Here is a 19409-nt window from a genome sequence, read left to right on the forward strand (position 1 = left end):
AATGATTTGTTTCCTTTATAACTGGGTATGATACACGACCTGCAGATGCAATTGTAATGCTGTGGCTATTGAATATCTGTTTATAGTGGTGATTCTTTTTCTTTACAGAATGCTCACGTGGTGTGGATGTAAAAGCTGATGTTGTGTTTTTAGTGGATGGTTCCTACAGCATTGGTATCGCCAATTTTGTTAAAGTAAGAGCCTTTTTGGAAGTGTTAGTTAAAAGCTTTGAGATATCGCCTCGAAAAGTACAGATAAGTCTTGTCCAGTACAGCAGAGATCCCCATATGGAGTTTTCTTTGAACAGATACAACAGAGTGGAAGACATAATTCAGGCTATTAACACCTTCCCCTACAGAGGTGGATCTACAAACACAGGCAAAGCGATGACATATGTGAGGGAGAAAGTATTTGTTACCAGCAAAGGATCAAGACCAAATGTGCCGAGAGTCATGATTCTTATTACTGATGGAAAATCGTCAGATGCTTTTAAAGAACCTGCAATAAAGCTGAGGGATGCAGATGTAGAAATATTTGCAGTTGGTGTGAAGGATGCAGTGCGTACAGAGTTAGAAGCAATTGCATCACCAAACCCATGTTTACACAGTGGAAGATTTTGATGCTTTTCAAAGAATATCGTTTGAACTTACACAGTCTGTTTGCCTACGGATTGAGCAGGAACTGGCTGCTATAAGGAAAAAATGTAAGTAACTACTATTACTTAGAGAAATGTAGATAATACGATGAAAAAAGATCTGAACCAATGTTTTGTGTTTGTAGTTACCTAAAGAATTGATATTGATGAAGTTGTCCATATGCAAATGATAATTTTAATAACTGGGGATTTGGTTCACATTTTCAAACATATTAAAAGCAAGGGGAAAATTAATGGAACAATGGAGATGAAAAAAAAAATTGGAGAAATATTTTTTCCCTCCCCTCTTAGGTACCTAGGAAGCTATTAAAGTTTGTTTCTATCTGGAATGACCTTAGTGGATGTGCTCTGCTTTTACGTTCAATGTCTTGAGTGAAACTCTTTACTTACTAGGGCCATTCTTCTTGAGCTGTCCAAAATGAGGTAGCTAGTCTAAGCTTGCCTTTTAGAATTTTAAAGGCAATGGAACAACGCCGGCACCTCCAGAAGGTGATTTGATTAATTGTTGGAGTATAATGAATGCCCCTCTAAAATGGGCTTAGACAAGACAATTTGAGATAGCAGATGCTCAGTCTAACTGTAAGAACTGATATGAAATAGCACATGAAAATCTTCACACACATCCATATTTGACAAGCTTGGGTAATGTTTAATATTTAAAAGATTTCTAAATGACCAACTTTTGGTCAGCTAAAGTTACTTATGATTAGTTGCACCCTCAGTGTCCCTGCCTATGTTTAGTAGAACACTAACATTGAATAGTCCCCAGTATTGAAAACCCCACTCTCTTTAAAAATAAGCCTTTTGTTTCAGGATAGCTTTGAGGAACAAACCAGCAAAGCAGCCTTTGTTTTAGAGGGCTCAAGCAGTCTTAACATCCCCACTGTTAGGCTGACTAGGCCAACCAAAACAAGCCCAGGATGTCAGGTTTGTGTTTGTGCCTCATGTCAAGTTCCTTGTTTCCCCTTTGACTCCATTCCTGAAAAAATACTGGGATTTATTTTGTCCTATTTGTAATCTCCATCTGAAAATACCCCAAGGATTCTTAGTTCCCATTGAGGGCATAATGTTACTGCTGTTCATGGGACATGTGAAAGAGGGAACCCAACTTGATCGTCAGATTCTAACTTAAGTTTTCATAAGTACATTTTTTTAGATGGACTGTTCTCATTTGATGTAGAAATCGCTGTGTTGGTGCTTCTACTCATTGTTGTGTGACTTGAGACAACCTAGACATGATCTTCACGAAATGATAGCTATTAGCAAGTACAGAAAACAAAATATCTGTTCAATTAGAATAAATCAAATTATTGAAGGACATTTTTCATTTATTTTAGAGATTTTGTGTTTAAAAATATTCTAGCAAGTATGCCTCATCTGTGCATTTTTATTTCCATACAGCCTATGTACCTGCAAAGAATATGGTATTTTCTGATGTAACATCTGACAGTTTCAAAGTGAGCTGGTCTCCAGCTGGATCTGAGGTTTTGTCCTATCTCATTAAATATAAAGTAGCAGTTGGCGGAGATGAATTCATTGTTTCAGTACCAGCTTCAAGTACTAGCTCAGTTCTCACCAACTTGCTCCCTGAAACTACTTACACAGTCAGTGTTATTTCTGAATATGAAGATGGTGATGGCCCTCCCTTGGATGGAGAGGAAACCACCTTAGAAGGTAGGCTTCCCATTATTCTCGGACACAAGAGAGTTGTATGTTCAAATAAGAATTTGCTTTGAGAGAATGGGTGTTTGTGGAACAGCCAGCTAAGGCTGAGAAGCTGTACTGTTGTGCAGGATGAGAATAAACATTATTGTCTCTCAATGCGTTTGGTAAAGATATAAAATTCTAATAATAGGCCAACATTAAATTGTTAAGATTGGATTTTATTTTCTCTGAAAGTTGAATGGATGGTGTGTTTCTCTGCAGTGGCCTATTTTTGAATGAAGTGTGGTGTGTTGTCAATAATAAGTTAACTGGCATGTATTAATCTCATTATACACTTAAGCTGGACTAGATGACCATTGTAAGTCCCTTCCAACTGAACTATTCTCTTCTATTTAGTAATTATGACTCTGATGCAGGGATGCATGTTGACTTCAATACATTTAAAGTTGAGCATGTACCTATATAATTTGCTGTCTCTACATCTAACTTACATTAAAAGAAATTCTGTTTTATGTACCATAGGCTTAAAGGGGGCTCTGTTTTTTGTCAGCTGTTTCCCATCAGAACTTCATGGGTCTGATCCAATAACTCTTACTGATTCAAAACTTCCATTAATGTCAGTATGAGTTTATGTGATCAATGGCTGTAAATCTAAGCATGGTAGCTGTACTTTTTGTTGATAGAGTTGCCATGATGCATTTCAACTGATTTAAAGGAGAAGGACAACAGTAATTTGATTTTCTGTTCCAGTAGTTGAATACTCAGTCTAGTCTAAATCATGCTTTTAAAAATATTGATCCACTCTTTTTCACTATTCCATGCTGTCATTTGTGACCTTTGGTGGTGTAAATGGTTCCAAGGGAGCAAAAGAAACATCATGGAAATTTGTTAATTGCTCTTTCCTCTTAGGACTGATAGAAATACACACTTAGAAAATAGCTTAGTTTGGATGTTAAGTTTGGAAGATACAGGTTTCACTGTTGGTGTGCATATTTCCATGACTGTCAGAATGTTTTGGCCACACATAACTTTTCCTTAGGAAAATAGAAAAACTCTTGGCTGATAGAATATGTAGCTTGTGAGCATAAGGGACAGGAGAATGAATAGCTTTAATAAAAATAATCAGTGTCCCCATGTTGCAACTGATACTGCCTTAAATAATTGTCAGAATCTTGATCTGAGGAAATCCCTGTGTCCTGAAAAGTCAGAGTTCTTCTGCAATCATGTAAACGTCAGCAGCTCTCCATTCAGATCTAGCTAACAATTTGGGCTAGACAGCTTTCTTGGCAACTAACTTTGGTTTCAGGCTTTTAGAGAATTTGAAATTGCGTATTGTGTTTCTGATTAGTAGAAAACAAGTCATTTCTTTAAAACTGGGATTATTAATTGCTCCACTCTGTAATTTAACACTGAAAAACTTTTGGCATATAAAGTTCCAGCTGAATTATACTTTAGAGGGTGAACAACAAAAGGCAATACTTTTTTTGCCTAAATGACAATGCTACATACTGCTAGGCAACCTGCAGTACAGTAGATCTTAATGCATGTTGGAAGAGTCAAGTCCTTTGGTTCATATGAAATGACCTGAACTGCTGTATCTTTTGGCAAGGAGCAGGCTAGATTAGATGATTCACTACAGTTTTTCCTTAATTTCTGCAATAACAAACTATTTCTTGTCTTTGAGTTTTGAGACTTAATTCAGAAGCCTTTTTTACATACTAGATGCAACTCATAATGAATATATTTTTTGTTGTGAAAATTTAACTTAAGGAAATAGAATTGTTTTGGTGTTTTTCTCCTGTTGCATTTACCTTGGTCATTTCTTTACAATAGGAGAGCTGCCTGTGTGTAGCCAGGTGTATCTGACAACTATCTGTACATGGAGGTGGTGCAGAAACAAATGGCCACAGCAAGGAAACCTATATGATTTGTTGTATTGAGGAATTTCCCCACGATGCCCGAATGTCCCTTATGTAGTTCAGTTCTACTGTTACCGCTAAACACAGTCAGACTGTCTTAACTTTCAGAAGTGGTTGTATAACCTGCGATTAATGTAGTTTTGGGGACAACTTGGTTACACTGCCAATTGTAGCTCTAGCCCTAAATTTTCGGAAATGACTAATGGTTTGTGTACCTTAAAACAATGGGAAGGCAATATAAACTGTTGTTTTGGTAAATTGGATGAGCTAACAGAATGGTTGGAATGGTTTCACTTCAGATACTACTTAATTAAAAGCAAATATTTACAAATTCTATGTGTATATTTTTTTGTAGTTAAAGGTGCTCCTCGAAACTTAAGGATAACAGATGAAACTACTGATAGCTTTGTAGTTGGCTGGACTCCAGCTCCAGGAAACGTCCTACGGTACAGGCTTGTGTATAGACCACTTTCTGGAGGAGAAAGGAGACAAGTGACAGTCTCAGCAAATGAAAGATCGACCACTCTGCAGAACTTGATCCAAGATACAAGATATGAAGTGTCTGTTATTCCCGAGTATCAGTCTGGTCCTGGGAATTCCCTGAATGGATATGCAAAAACTGATGAAGGTACAATGCTGTGAATGTAGTAAGCTTGAGAAGGACTATGCATGCTGACATGTTCATACTGAAAAGAGAATAACCCATGTTGGCCATATGTTTACCCCAGATGGACAGGAAATCATAAAATTATTCAAGCCTAGTTGAGAGGTAATTTAAGACCGTATAATTTATCCAAACTATAATGTTTCATTTAAAAATATAGTCTATTGAACCTGCAACACATACTATGGCAAGGTAACTTGGGTGAAGAATATACCTGTATGTTTAATTAATTGTCCTCATGATTCTTCATATTGTCAGTGATATAAATTATATTTCTTGTCAGCAAATTCAGACCCTGTTTGAACTTTGTTCTGAATGGCTAGCAAGGAGTGAATGAAACATTTAATTTACTAAAGTTATCACTGTAGCCTTAACTTGTATGCAAATGTATGAACCTTTAACAGGTATCATGCCTTATTAAACAAAATCTGAATATTAGAGACAATATGAATGTCCTGGTCACTGGTGAAACTTCAATGAGTTTTTAAAAATTAGAAACCAGAAAAACTATCATCAAAAAGAACTCTGTAGGAAAACATAATGTATTAATTTCACATTTCATTGGTGATCTTTGACTTGATTCTGCAGACAGTGACTTCAACATGTATCTTGGCATGTTAAGATTGAGCTAGTATGTATAAGTGTTCCAGGGTTGAGCCTGTTTTAACAGGAAAAAATAGGAGCACAAAGACTTTATTGGGCATTTTTGCCCAAGGAGGGTGGGGATGGAATTGTACGATCCTGATTACAGTAAAGTTATACTGTAGCAGTGTTAGTGCAGGCTATTCAGGAATTATTTTTTCAGCATTAAGTCCTATGTTGTGGTAACCTAAAAAATAAACCAAGAAATGAAGCTTGCTTCAACTTGTTTTCAACATCTTTTGATATGTGCAGTCCGAGGAAATCCAAGAAATTTGAGAGTTTCCGATGCTACAACATCAACAATGAAGCTGTCTTGGGGTGCTGCTCCTGGCAAAGTGCAACAGTACTTTATAACATACACTCCAGTCGCAGGAGGTGAAACTAAGGAAGTGACTGTGAAAGGTGACACTACCTCTAAAGTGCTGAAAGGTTTAGACCAAGCCACTAGGTATGCGTTGACGGTGTCTGCCTTGTATGCTTCTGGAGCAGGAGAAGCTCTTTCTGGAGAGGGAGAAACACTTGAAGGTAACTATTTATTGTTTCTGTACAGTCAGTCATTCGTTTCGTTGGTGTTTAAGGTGTACTTGTAATTGTACTTGTAATTGTACTGTCTTCCTGAGTTTTCTGTAGAAGTAAATCTGTGAACGAAAAATAGGCGTAAAGACATTCTCTGACTTTACAGGGATTTTCCAAACTTACTGTCCATCAGAGAAAACAGTGGGGTCAAATCACTGGCTGTGGAGGGGGATCTGGGTCTCTTGAAAAAGGTATTGCCAGGAGCACCAACCAAAACTGACTGTACTTCCACACCAGCCTCAGTGAAATCTTTTGTCTTATAACTCTCGACTTCTGAGCAGTTTCAGTGGCAGATTGTTCTTAGAGTTCTTAGTTCTGCAGTGTTTCTACTGTACTGAGACTGGAAGATGTTCAGGGACCATTTATGCATTACATAAGCAACATCTAGTCTAGGCAGAAGAATAATGAATCATATCTTGCTTTTAACTAATAGGAGTAAGAACCTTGAGTTCAGCGTTAACAGAATGCTGGCAAAAGCATAAGTCAGAGCCAAAGACTTTCTTATAAGGAGGGGAGGCTGCTCTCACTCTGCCTTTGAGCGGAGAATTTCTCAGACTTGCTCTCTGTGAGCATTCTCAGCATCGTCTGTTAATTGTCAGAGGATAGGGAAAGCTGCCTCGTAGGCCATGAAAGGAAGTGTGACTGTGTTCTGTGCTGGCCAGGTATGTATTGCTAAAGTCTGGCACTGCAGCTGTGTAGGCATGGCGCTTGAAAACATCTTACAGATGAATTATGTGGAATTAAAAATTGTCCATTGACGCTAATGGAGTTATAGTAGGGATATACTTGGCTCTCAGTTTCTCTATCAGTTTAACTTTTTGTTTATGACGTAGGTTAGGAAACAGACCAGAAAACCTATTTTGAATAGGAAACTGCTAAAAAAATTCGGTTCCAATGATTCACCAATGCACTGATTTCATCCCACGAAAATTTAGACACTTATTTGAACACTGCAGTTTGCAGCGTGGAGTCTCTAGGATTCTTCTGTGATTAATGAAGAAAGGCAGATACTTCCAGAAGGCAGGTAGTCCATCTGAGATCTCATTTTTCCTTCAAAGGAACATTTCTCTGTCCATTGACTATAGAAGGAGCAACTGAGAACTAGGCACCAACCCCCTCCCGGCCCCACTCCCTAAGTCTCAGGCGATGATCCAATATACCTACTTTCTCTGATGGCTGCACCCTGTCTCAGTGTATCAGGCACCTTGCAATTCATGCTGCAAGTTCCCTCACTTCATTGCTTTCACTACCCATGCAAGATCCAAAATGTGTCTTTTGTGGGAGAAAAGGACCTGTCTTCTGCCCAGAACATGGCTGAGATCCAGGTAAGGGAGAAAAGTTAGCTGGATTCTGCCCATATCCTCCAGAAAAGCAGGAGATGATTAGGACTTGGTGAAACTCCCTGTTGGTGGTGGTGCTGCCACTGCCTTTTGTATGGTATTCTACTAGATTTAATACTTTTTTAGGGGGAAAAGGGAGGATGGAGTTGTAGGCCTTACTCAGTATGGCAAAGTTTGAACTTGCATCACCACACCTCAGCAGATTCACAATGCTGTAGTGTATGCTGGGCAAGAGCCTCCTTTACTCTTTCTGTTGAACCTGAGCCACTGTATGCCCAGGAATGCAAATTTCACTCTCAGAACGAGAGGTGACTGGATCCCAAGTGGACAGAGGAGCCTGACATCCCTGCTTTTTCCTCTGTGCTGTCAGTGGAAAGAGGAACACCTCAGTCTTCCTTTGCAAATCTTGAGAGGCCTCTGTCTTTCTGTTAAGCAGACTGAATTCCTTAAGGAGATGCCTCAAGTTTTAGTGAAGGGTTGACCAAGTTAACTGTTTACATTTGGTGGAAAAGTTTTCATTGAGTATCTTTGTAGTAAATCCGTGAGAGACCCGCTATTAACATGGAGCTCTGGAGAGATCAAATGTGTTTCAAATTCATAAAGTAGGCTTAGCTTTTTACCCTATCATAAAACTTGAGCAATAGAAAAGTCTTTTAAGGTATTGCCTGGAGCTTCAGTTAAAACACATTCTAAATAGAGAGAGCAGTGAATGAAATACAGCAGAATCAAAAAGACAGAGTCATGAAAAAAACAGAATTCATTCTCAGGTAGAGACTGTCTTGTCCTTCCAGTGTTCCCCCACCACTGGAGGGCTCTCATTCTGATTTGGAGTTTCTGCAGTAATAAATTGTCAATAAGAGCCGAGAATTTAAAAGGGTAATTGACTACATCTCAGGAATGGGTTTATATGTAACTAGATGCAGTTTAAAATGGATGTCACACTTAAAAGGACACAGCAGTATTCCTGTAAGAAGTTTTACTCTAAGCAACTGAATTAAAACCTTATGTCAAAAATTCTATAATTCTGTGACAGATTTTGTCTTGTGATAAATATGAATAAGTGAGCATCCTGTCACTTAACTGAGTTACTTTTTATTCAGTTCCTCAGCTGGGAGAAAACCAAATTAAAAATTGCTTTTATAATTTTGATGGGTATAGCTTTGTGACTTAAACACATATCCTTTGAAGATTCAGCTGGGTTTGAAAATCCTGTCAGGGTGCACTCCAGAAAACATTACTTTTCACATTAAAGCTGTCTATTAATTTTTTCTTGGTTGGGTAAAATGTTAGTAAGAGTATATACAGATGTCAGTCATTACTGGGTGATCAAAGGTAAAGAACAGAACACAAATTTCTGTTTGCATGACTGCAGAGGCCTAAATCATGGTGTTTCCTCATGGAACATCCACCATCTATTTCAGTAATCAGCATATCTGCAGCTTCATGAGGTAATAAAAATGCTTGAATTAGGCCAAAATTCTTTGGGCATGGTCCATAGATATTTAAAAGACTCTCTGACTAATGGTACGAAAGGTTCTCAGAATATCTGATGAAGTACACAGAAGACAATATTTCACTGTCTGGTACTGTCTTACCTCATTGAAGGATAAAAAGACAAAACCTTTGAGGAAAAACAGACAATTAAGAACAAATGGGTTGCGATTTTGGAAATGAAAGGTAACATTCAAACTTCAAAGCTTAGTATAGAAGTTTACTTCAGAAAAGAAGTTATGCTCTCTGTGAAGCTAAAATAAATATGGTTGAACTTGGCTGAAAAGTTACATAGGTCAGTGAAGTGAATACTTGACTAACTATTAGCTGAAATAACTTGTCTGACTGCGGTTGGAAATGGGACAGATCTTAACTCCTGGAGAAATAAACTTATCAACAGTAATGACAAAAAAGCTGTGAAAGGAAGCATAAAAAGAAGTGGTTAGTATTTCAGTTAGTTAGTTTTTCCATGAGCTGTAGTGTCTGAGAAACAAAATAGTGCGTTGTGTGTTTTTCATTGCCAACAGCACTGAAGTACTGAGCACCTAAGTATTTTCCTGTATCAGGATTCCCAGTCGGCCTTTCTTGATGTCTTCACCATATGAATTCTCACCAAACCTATTCAGTCAGTGATGCCGTACTTGCTGGTGACTTCAATTCATCATCATATCAAGAGCTAGGCTTGAGATTACCTTTCAAAATGAGGCAGTTGTTAGTTTATGGTATTGATATGTAGTCTAAGAGAAATCAGTTTGGTTGTAGTGAACATTTCAGCACTAACAGGAAAGTGAGAAAAGAGGAGCTGGATACAGTAGCTTCTCCAGCTATTGTATAGTCAAGTGGCAGGAAACAAAAAATCTAAGCTCTCAGATGTTTATGGAATTTTACCGAGTCACTAAATGGTCCCTTGTGGCTGAGTGTGTAGACAAACATTCTTACTGCCTTCAGTACTGATTTGTTTTGCTCTGCATATAGTAGGAGAACTGACATGGGCAGTTACTGTATCTCAGTTGCAAGGGTAGCCTTCAGCAGAGAGAGAAAAAATAATTTTTTAGACTGCTCTAACATGATTTGTAAGAACATGTCTGCCCAGGTATTCATTGAAGGTCCTTCAGTTATGTATGGAATACCCCAAGTATTTTGGGGCAGTTACAAATTACTCATGGCAGTTCCTCCTCTTCCTCTGCTTTGCTCTGCATGACAGTTTTTCAGTGTTTTGAAGTGGCTTGTTTGTTTTGGGGTACTCGGGGAAAATCAATCTGCACAAACCCAGCAGTCATTCTGTGTACTTGGTATCATTTACCATCTGGGTAATCTCTGCTTCTCCTTTTTTTGTTTTTCTTTTTGCTAAGTATATGCTTGCCTTTATTGTTTTTCCGCATAAAACAGAAAACACAAATATTCCCCCAAGTAACTGTAGAAAATCTTCTATAAACTATAGCATAGCTATCTGGTCCAGCCCAAAGATAAACACATGCCAGAGGATCAGAATTTTATGAACTGTTCACAGACAACACAGTACAGAGAGTTTAGCAAATGAGTAATCAGAAAATTACTCCTTTCTGAGGGTGCTGTTCCATACCATACAGGTAACTGTTATTCAGAGAGAATGAGTTTATTTCTTTTTTGTGTTTGTGGAGAGGGACAAGGGAAGCAATGTTGTTCCCCTTTGTTGAAGGAGCGTGCTTTCCTTCTTCAGGAATGCAGATTTTAGGAAATTTATAGTGGTCTGATCCTTTATACTCTTTCAGTCACTGGCTGATTTTGTCCGCAGTTATGAAGTACCATCCAGAGGTGAAAGTTCTGGAGCTTTATATTTCATACTGCATTAAACATAACTGCACGTGCAAAATATGTGCTGTAGAAAACTCAACTTTTATCCTCTGACTTTCAAAAGTGCATGGTGATCCATCACTAGGCAGCTTTGGTTGGAGCTCTTCTATAGAGGTGCCATGGAAAAATTTTCCTCAAACACATTTTGTTGGCTGTGATTCCCCTCAGCTCACATGAAGTAGTTGAAACTGCTAAAGTAAATTAAATCAGCTCAAGCTGCCATTTCCCATGTGGTGGAAGGAGGCTTGTGGCAACTTGGAGAATGAAACAAATTAGCACTGATGATTATATTTGATGATACGTAATGCAGATTGAAGAACAAGCATGAAACACCCACAGGCATGCCTTAGGGAAAAGTCTCCCTTTTATCCCCAAACACCCCAAACAAACCATTTGGCTTTCAGTTTTTTTATGATCTTACCCAAGTCATAATACACCAGAAATAAAATAGACCGATAAACATGGTGAGGGTGGTGAGTGTAAATGCAACAGACAGTGAGCATTTTGTGAGAGCTACTGTTTTTCTAATCTTTTTTTTTTTTTTTAATAAGAGAAGTGGTTGCAAGTCTGGCAAGAATGTGATTTTCTGCCCAAAGGCATGCTGTCAGATGAAAAGAACATACTGTACATTAGCCGCTAAATAGATTAACTTCCATAATTTGCAGTTGTTTTAAAGAGAAACAAATTCATTGCTAGTTTAAGCAATCTACACAGAAATGTTTAATCCTAATGAATGTCTGTAAAGTTTGAAAGCTGCAGATCTATTTTATGAGTGTCCTTTTTCTGGCTGTTATATATTTTTCAGAACAGCTTTAAGAATATTTCAGTTACTGACTCTAAGCAGTCATTACACTTTTAAATACAAGTTTCAGAGAAATTTAGGAAAAAAGCTTTTTTTTTTTTTCTTCAGAAAAAGATTCACTGGTCAAATTCCCATCTTGCTTGTGCTGATAAATTTCAATGTATTTCCACTTATATCAGTGAAGTTCCTAGGCTATAAACACTGTTGGTGTAAATGGATGTAGTTCTTTGAAATAAATGAGACTGCTAGTCTACATTAGCAAAGATGTCAACCCATTATATTTCTTACTTTCGTACGTTTTAGAATAAACAACAAGAGCTGTAGGATATTATGTTCAGGAGATGAATTTGAGAGATAATTATGTCATAGTCTCTTCCACTTTAGAAAGAGAATCTTTATGTTTCAGTGAGATAGGGCCCAATCCAGCCATACCGTTTGACGGATGCTATTTGTGCTGTGAGAATTAAGCTGTAATAAAGCAATATAATAAAAAAAATTGTCATGACTGTCACTTTTTAGTTTTAAGTTATATTCTGTTATACACATGTCTTAGAGCTTAGGTTTAGGGATTTTGCAGAGGGAGGTGGCTCTTTTATTGGACAGAAAATGGACAGTAGTTCTTTAGCAAATAAATTATTTCTTTTTGTTGTTTCTGTGGTAACATAAGAATGCCTTGGAAATGAATGACCTCCTACAAGCAGAATAGTACAAATTCAAGTGACATTTTCTTACAATGAGGTTTTTAGCATATCACAGGGACTTAACGTAACGTTCAGGCTGCGTAGTGCTGTTTCCGTCTTGACAGAAACAAGGACTCAGTGTCCTCAGGAGATTTAATGCTGTTTCATGCATTTTTAAAATTACACATTCCAAGATTTTTGAGTCTGACATTTGAAATTGACTTTTGCTAATCTGTGGAAAATGATCTTAGTTTTATATGGGAGATGAAATATGTATCAGAAAAAAAAATAACACAGGGGAAGGATGAATGAATAATAAAAAGATATTTCTAGACGGCTGAGAGTAGCATTAATTAGCCATTGGAAAAGACAGATGAAATATTAAAGGGACTGAGTATGGATTCCTGTTGGCTTTATCCTAGAGCAGGGACACAGGAGTGCTCTGGCCAAAGTCCCTCTGTTTTGGGTCAGAACTCTCCTGGTTTGCGTCTTCTCACCTTTCTGCATTCCCAGCAGCAGAAGAGCAAGAAACCTGCTCTAACAGGGTCAAGTGAGCATTCCTGTTGTGTAGCAAGTCCTTGACACTCCCCTGCACCATGTCTACATCCCCTCTCTACGTGCCTGAGGGCTGGTACTCCAGGAATAACCAACTACTGTGTGGCTCAGAGGGAAGGATGTCAGCTGACCAAAGCGTCTGCCTCCTACAATGCAGAGGAGAGTTTGACCATTAGGGTAAATCTTAAAGTGATTCTGCCACTATCTCATCTGATGTGCTCACTGAAATCCTTGGCTGCGGCGACCCAGCCTGCTGACTTGATGTGATGCTCCTGATGTATCCCATTGTAAACAAGGCAGGACTCAGGCCATAAAGATTTGGTATATGCCTCTGCAAGAGAAGGCTCATTTATTTAGTTGATTCTGACTTTTTAGGATGCTTTTAGATCAATCCTATGTTTAACTTAAATTTCATGCAGAGTCATGTTTCCTTTACCGCTGTGGGTTGATTTTGAAAGCTGGTTTTAAGAGTGCATAGAGAAAATTGTTTACACTTTGAGCCCAAACTGCGTGAGAATTTCCCATTGAAATCAGCTGGAACTGTGTAAATGTTTCTGAAGGGAAAGGCCATTTGAATAAGGCCATTTGATTTTTATGAATGTCAACATTTTAATTTTAGCTGATTCACAGTCTTATGTTCAATAACAACAGTGACTGCTGGAGAGCTATGGGAAGCAAGCCAAATGGACACAGGGAAACTGCTTTAATATTATATTGTGTCTCTGGCATACTATAGTGGAAAAACTTAATATGGAAACTGGACATTGCAGAAGTCCAGAACTGGGTGTAAAAGCACCTGACTGAAAGTTACCAACTTAATTTTTGAGAGTGCATCTGCACTGACTGATGGTAGAGGTGTACAAGGGACTGTAGGCAGACTGCAGCTCTGAGCTAAAGACTACTGAAGAGAATCTGGTAGCCTGAAACTGATGACTGGCTTGCTCTCCCAGGTAGGGGTTTGACCTGTCCGTGCAAGCACTTTGTTTTACTGTGCACATATTCACCATGGCTTACAGCTGTGCTTACACCAGCTGGTTTGGTACTCCAGAGCATCATAAGACCTAATGCCTGTTAGGGAATAATTTTCAAAATCTAACTGCTTCCTCACTTGCTGATGACTTGGAGGCTGCATGAAGTGATGGGCATACTTTAACTTCCATTTCAAGTCAGGAAAAAGCAGGAGTCTTTTGACTTAACCACTTGTGAGCCAGCCAGCCAGCACTTTTCTTTCTTACAGTGTGCATTGTCTTTCCATGCTCCTTATCCACCTCGTTTAAACAAGCAGGCGAGAAGCAGATGTTCAACAAGCATTTCTGAACATGTGGACCAACGAACAGAATGACTGCTTACATGTTAGAGTTGTAGTTGTTTTTTCTTTTTGTGAAATGTAAGCAAGGTAACTAGATATTTTGTTTTAATCCAGGGGAAAAACATCTCATAGGTCTAATTGTATGTTTGCTAGTTGCTACATTATACCAGTGTTATTGTGGAGCATAAATATATTTCTTGACTGAGTGTAGCAGCTTAGATAATACTTGGTAGAATCCTAATAATTTAAGATTTACAGTTGGACTGCATCTTAAACACAGCTGCTCCCCTAATACAAAAACACTTGTGGGAGATCCAGTGAAGCAGAAAAAAGCTGTCAGTGAACTTCCACCTCACACATGAGGTGCAAATCAAGTTAGTGTGTTATGTTAAAGAAATGTTCTCAGTTGGTGTAACATATAAAAAGTCTAATTTCCTTTAGTAGGTAAGTTGTCTTGTCAGCAGTTTCCAACTATTTGAAGTAAAAATTTTCCATTTAGTTCTAGTGGTTTGGTAGGAATCCCAGTCCTTTTTCCCTCTCTTACCTTGCCTTATAAAAAAGACATTTAGTTCCAAAGGATATTTCTTTCAGAACCAACGTATTACAGTAACTGGTGTTCATTACAGTCCATTCCAAACAAATTATTTTCCTCTGTTATTTAATGACCTCAATAATGACTTAATCAATAATGGTTTTAAGTATGCAGTTATTTTTGCAGTGTTTCCAACATATATCATTAGCTGTAGCGTCCAAGAGTAGACTTGCAAAAAATTGTGCTGTGGTAGCAGATACTTTAATACTGAAATCATGTTGTGGCAGAGCCATGTTTTAAAGTAGCCAAAATAAAGTGACTTGTATATTTATATTACATTAAAATATGGAAAGAAAGGTTTTTATTGTGAGACATCTGTGCATTCTATCAAGTTAGGTTTTCCATATTTTTTCCATTTGGATTGCCTTAATATTTTTTTTTATTGTATGAAAAAGCCAAGATTTGGGAGTAGAAGCTTAAGAGCAGACAGAAAAATTGGTGTAATTTACTTTTGAAGGCAAATCTTTTTTTCAGGCTTCCAGGAAAATTAGTCTTTGGAGTTTAGATTCTGCCCTGGCTTTCATTTAATGCAGTCACTGAATTCAGTGAGATTGCGTGAAGCATAAGCTGAATCAGGCCTTTTCACTATAACTTTTTCACTATAGGCAACTGCTGTTGTTGTGAAGTGATAAACAAGTGAACTCAACCAAAACCTCTGTATCTTAACATTTTTTTTTTTTAACAGAAGATGCCGTAGATTGGGGTGATTTCTATTGTGAGGCTAAAAATTGGTTTGAAGAGTAAAATTGTAAGAACTGATGCAGAGCTGGGATGGAAAGAGAATTGCTTCCAGAAGAACATGATGGGATGTTCCAAGACTGTGAATTAGAATCAGAAAAAAACTACAATGAGAAAGAATTCTCTTCCTTGCTCTATTAGCTATATTTGAGGGTCAGCTTTGTGATTGGAGTGGTACCCTCTGATTCTATAATCTGTGTATTATACTGTAAACATTGTTTTAAGATAGTTGTATTAATTTCCGTTCCTCATTAAGCCAAGTGAGACTCATTGGCTAAGTTTTAATGAAGTTGTACTGGCAATGAGATATTTCCAAAAAGAAGCCTTTCTACAGGTAGTTGTGTTTGCTCCTGTGGGATTATGTTTGGAAACGTTGCAGATTTGTGGTGGAAGTGAAAGACAAAGGAATATGCATAGTGAAAACACAGTATATGACTTTGAGCAACTTGTTGCTCAGTGTTGAACCGAAACTGCTTTAGGCTTCTCAAAACAGTGAGGTCTGTTCTTGCAATGAGCCTAAGCAGTGGAAATTGGATAGCTACTGAATTTCTCTGTGTTCAAAGAATTTTGACTCTGGTCCTGTGGTTGCTGTGGTATAATACAGGGATATATTTTTATCAGTGCAAGTAAAACTTAACTGTGATGCCATGAGGCCACCTCAAATGTTTAAGTCATCTTGCTAAGCAGTCTCTCAGGAATGTCCTGTAGGCCACAGAGAATACACACCAAAGAACCAAGTGCTTCTGTGTGTATGTGGGTATGGTTTTGTAGATCCCTTTTGCAGATTTTGCTATAGTGAGGCCATTGCATTAAACCCAGCAGTCAGTGCTCCTTTCCTGCCATCAAAAGCCAGCCCTGCAATAGGAAAATTGAACATATGTTATAAATGTATGTCAAACATTAAACAGAAGCACTCCTTTCACTGCACCACTTTAGACCAATGAGCTTCATTTTTAAGCAGTGGAATTACTCTGGTTTGTAAGGTGAAACTCACTCATCCAGCTGAAACAGACTAACGAGCTGTTTCCTTCATTCCAAGCTGGCTGGGACAAACTACAGGAAGGAAAGAGGTACAAATCTCATGAATAGAAAGATGGAGACTGTTTTCTACTGTAACTGTGGCGTGAAGTAGACACACTACAAATTAGTTGTAAACATAAAATAACTGATAGATCTGGTAACAAGTAGTCTGGGAGATAAGAATAGTACTATTAAATAAGAAGATAAGGTTGTCAGGGAAAGGACTGTTTCACTCAGGTAAAAGTCTCCTTTATTTAGCCCCCGTGAAAAAAGTTATTACACAGAGGAAGATGAATGAATGACATAAAATTATTTACTTGAGAGTTAAATCCTACCTAAATGACCTGCAGCACATTTAAACACTGGCTTCATGCCAAGTCTTTGATTAATGCCATTTTTATTTTGCATATTCTAAAGCATAACTGCTAAGTATCTTGCATGGTAACATAGGATCATTTGTAATCTAAAGTTAACTTTAAGCATTTTGTTGAAAAACCTATTAATTTTCTCTTGGAACTACAAATTTATGTTACTGAAACTAATATTGATGGGAAAAGTTTTATTTTGCTCTAGTGATCATTTTACTTTTCCATTTGTACTTTGCTAACTTTTACTATTTGTATTTGCTATTTTCTCTCTTGCAGAACGTGGTTCCCCACGTAATTTAGTTACCACAGACATAACTGACACTACAGTTGGCTTATCATGGACACCAGCTCCAGGAACAGTTAATGATTATAGGATAGTATGGAAATCCCTTTATGATGATACGATGGGAGAGAAGAGAGTCCCTGGAAATACAGTGGATGCTGTACTAGAAGGCTTGGAGCCGGAGACTAAATACAGGATTTCAGTATATGCAACCTACAGCAGTGGAGAAGGAGACCCAGTAGAAGGAGAGGCTTTTACTGACGGTGAGTGTAGTACAATATTACCACCATTTGTAGCATTCTGTTCTTGATGAAATTATCATATTTTAAAGAAAATGGACCTTATTTTTCTTCACCTTTTTTTTTTTTTCTAAAAAGTCCCCCCAAACCAAAGTGCCCCCTCAGATCAATCAATTTTGGCTTTTGTTTGAACATTTTAAAAAAGGAAAATCTCTTCTATGTCATGGAGGTTTGGATTCAGTAAGAATTACTTCCACCTTAAGATGTGATTTTGTCTGCAAATTACTCTTTTCTATGAAAGCCAGCCTTTCATAGGTTTGTTGTGACGGTTGGAAATCAGGTGGAAGATATGTTATGGATAGAGTACAGAGGAAAGGTGGGGTAAATTCCCACAGAATCAATTAATTGCCTTTCCAAGCTATTGCCTTTCCAAGCTATTGCCCTTTCCAGTCTTCACAGTCCTTAAACAGCCTCACTGGGTGATTTTGATGTTCATTATTTACCTTTCCTGAGGCTCTTCTTTTTTCTTATTTGATAAACATTACCTACTATTAGTCAAAGCAGGCTCAAGCCTCTCCTGCAGTGTAGGCAAAGTAAAAAACACTGAGAGGCCGAGGATAGCTTGTTGCTATATAGCAAGAACTGGCATGTAAAGGATACGGAATGAATGAAGGGATGCCCTCTGTTGTTTGCCTAAAAGGGCCATGTGAAGACAAAGCCTGAGGGAGTGTTCTAGGAGAGCATCATGTGTGTTTACATGTTCTTGTACTCTTTCCTAAGCATCTGTTTTGACTACTGTTGGAGACAGGCTGCTGAACTGCATTAACCTTTGTCCTTGACCCAGTGTCATTGCTCTTAAGGTCTCCCAAGAGTAGTGATTGCTGCCACTGGTAAGAGATGACTCCCCAGAGTCAAAGCAGACTGCTGTCCCACATCTTCTTTCTTTCTTCAAGAACAGCAGGATTACCTGTGCAGCTTTTTCTAGGTTAAGTCTGCAGCTTAGCTATATCATTTGTTGCTTCTCACAATGCGCTGCTTGAAGGAACTTGCTGTCCAGCCCAGACCTGAGACTAACATTGCATCTTTCTGTTGCAAGCACCATTAGAAATTTTCAGTTCCTAGGACTGGAAGAGGGTACTGTAGTCTGCAAAGCCTACCTTACCATGTGATGAAATACTGACCGATTCTGGCATGCCAAGAAGGTTCTGTTTTGCCAAAACCTAGATGGCTTATTCCAGCTGACAGCCAGCATTACATACCTTTCAGTTCACTTCAGATCATTTGTAACATTTGTACAGTCTGGAAAATATCTCTTAGAAGCCGAGTGCTGCAATTTGTAGAGAAAATGCTTTATTAGTCCATGTGCTTATTTCAGCATATATAATATCCTGCAAAGAGTGGTGAGTGATTTTCCAAGCATTTGGAAAGTCACTCACCACTGTTTGCAGGATAGCTTGTATGAAGCCCAGCACCCAGCAGTTTAGGTATTTACCAGTTCCTTCTCAGATCTGTAAACTCAAAACTTAGAAAATCTTAACTCTATAGGACATTGCGTTCATTAAAAAAAAAGGCTTTATAATCTTCCACTTTCACTTAAGAGTGTTGAGTCCATTACTTAACAGATTACTGAAAAGCGTGACTAAAGAAAACTCCCGATTATGCTGTGTCATCGTGTAATTTATACTTCCCTCTTTTTTTCTCTGTAGTGGAAAGCACACTTATGTTTGTTCAGTCCATTACACTTAGCAAATAACTTAACAATGGTCCATGAGATTCCCCTGGGTCTTCCCCACAATCAAATACTGTAATTTTAAAGAGAGCAATTTTTTTTTTTTTTAATACAGCAGAATGAATTGTATAGACATGCATTTAAACATATATTTGTGTGACAAAGTAAACATTTATCCATATTTTTACACTGAAAAGTGTCACCAAATGCCAGGACTGTGACAGTAGACAACGAGACAGAAAATACAATGAGAGTTACATGGCAACCTTCACCTGGGAAAGTCTTGTCCTATCGTGTGTACTACCGACC

The 19409-nt window shown here is 38.0% G+C and overlaps 1 protein-coding gene across 1 annotated transcript in view; it reads left to right on the top strand.

Annotated features, from left to right (window-relative positions):
• Positions 1–19409, top strand: part of COL12A1 (collagen, type XII, alpha 1) — a 101324-nt gene that overhangs the window by 13534 nt on the left and 68381 nt on the right. The window contains 8 exon segments of the mRNA XM_009895757.1: positions 109–589; positions 591–703; positions 2057–2329; positions 4595–4867; positions 5798–6070; positions 17126–17395; positions 19298–19354; positions 19357–19409. Coding sequence (XP_009894059.1) covers positions 109–589; positions 591–703; positions 2057–2329; positions 4595–4867; positions 5798–6070; positions 17126–17395; positions 19298–19354; positions 19357–19409 — 1793 coding nt within the window.

Source organism: Charadrius vociferus, unplaced genomic scaffold (assembly GCF_000708025.1).
Source record: "Charadrius vociferus isolate BGI_N301 unplaced genomic scaffold, ASM70802v2 scaffold362, whole genome shotgun sequence".
NCBI lineage: Eukaryota > Metazoa > Chordata > Aves > Charadriiformes > Charadriidae > Charadrius > Charadrius vociferus.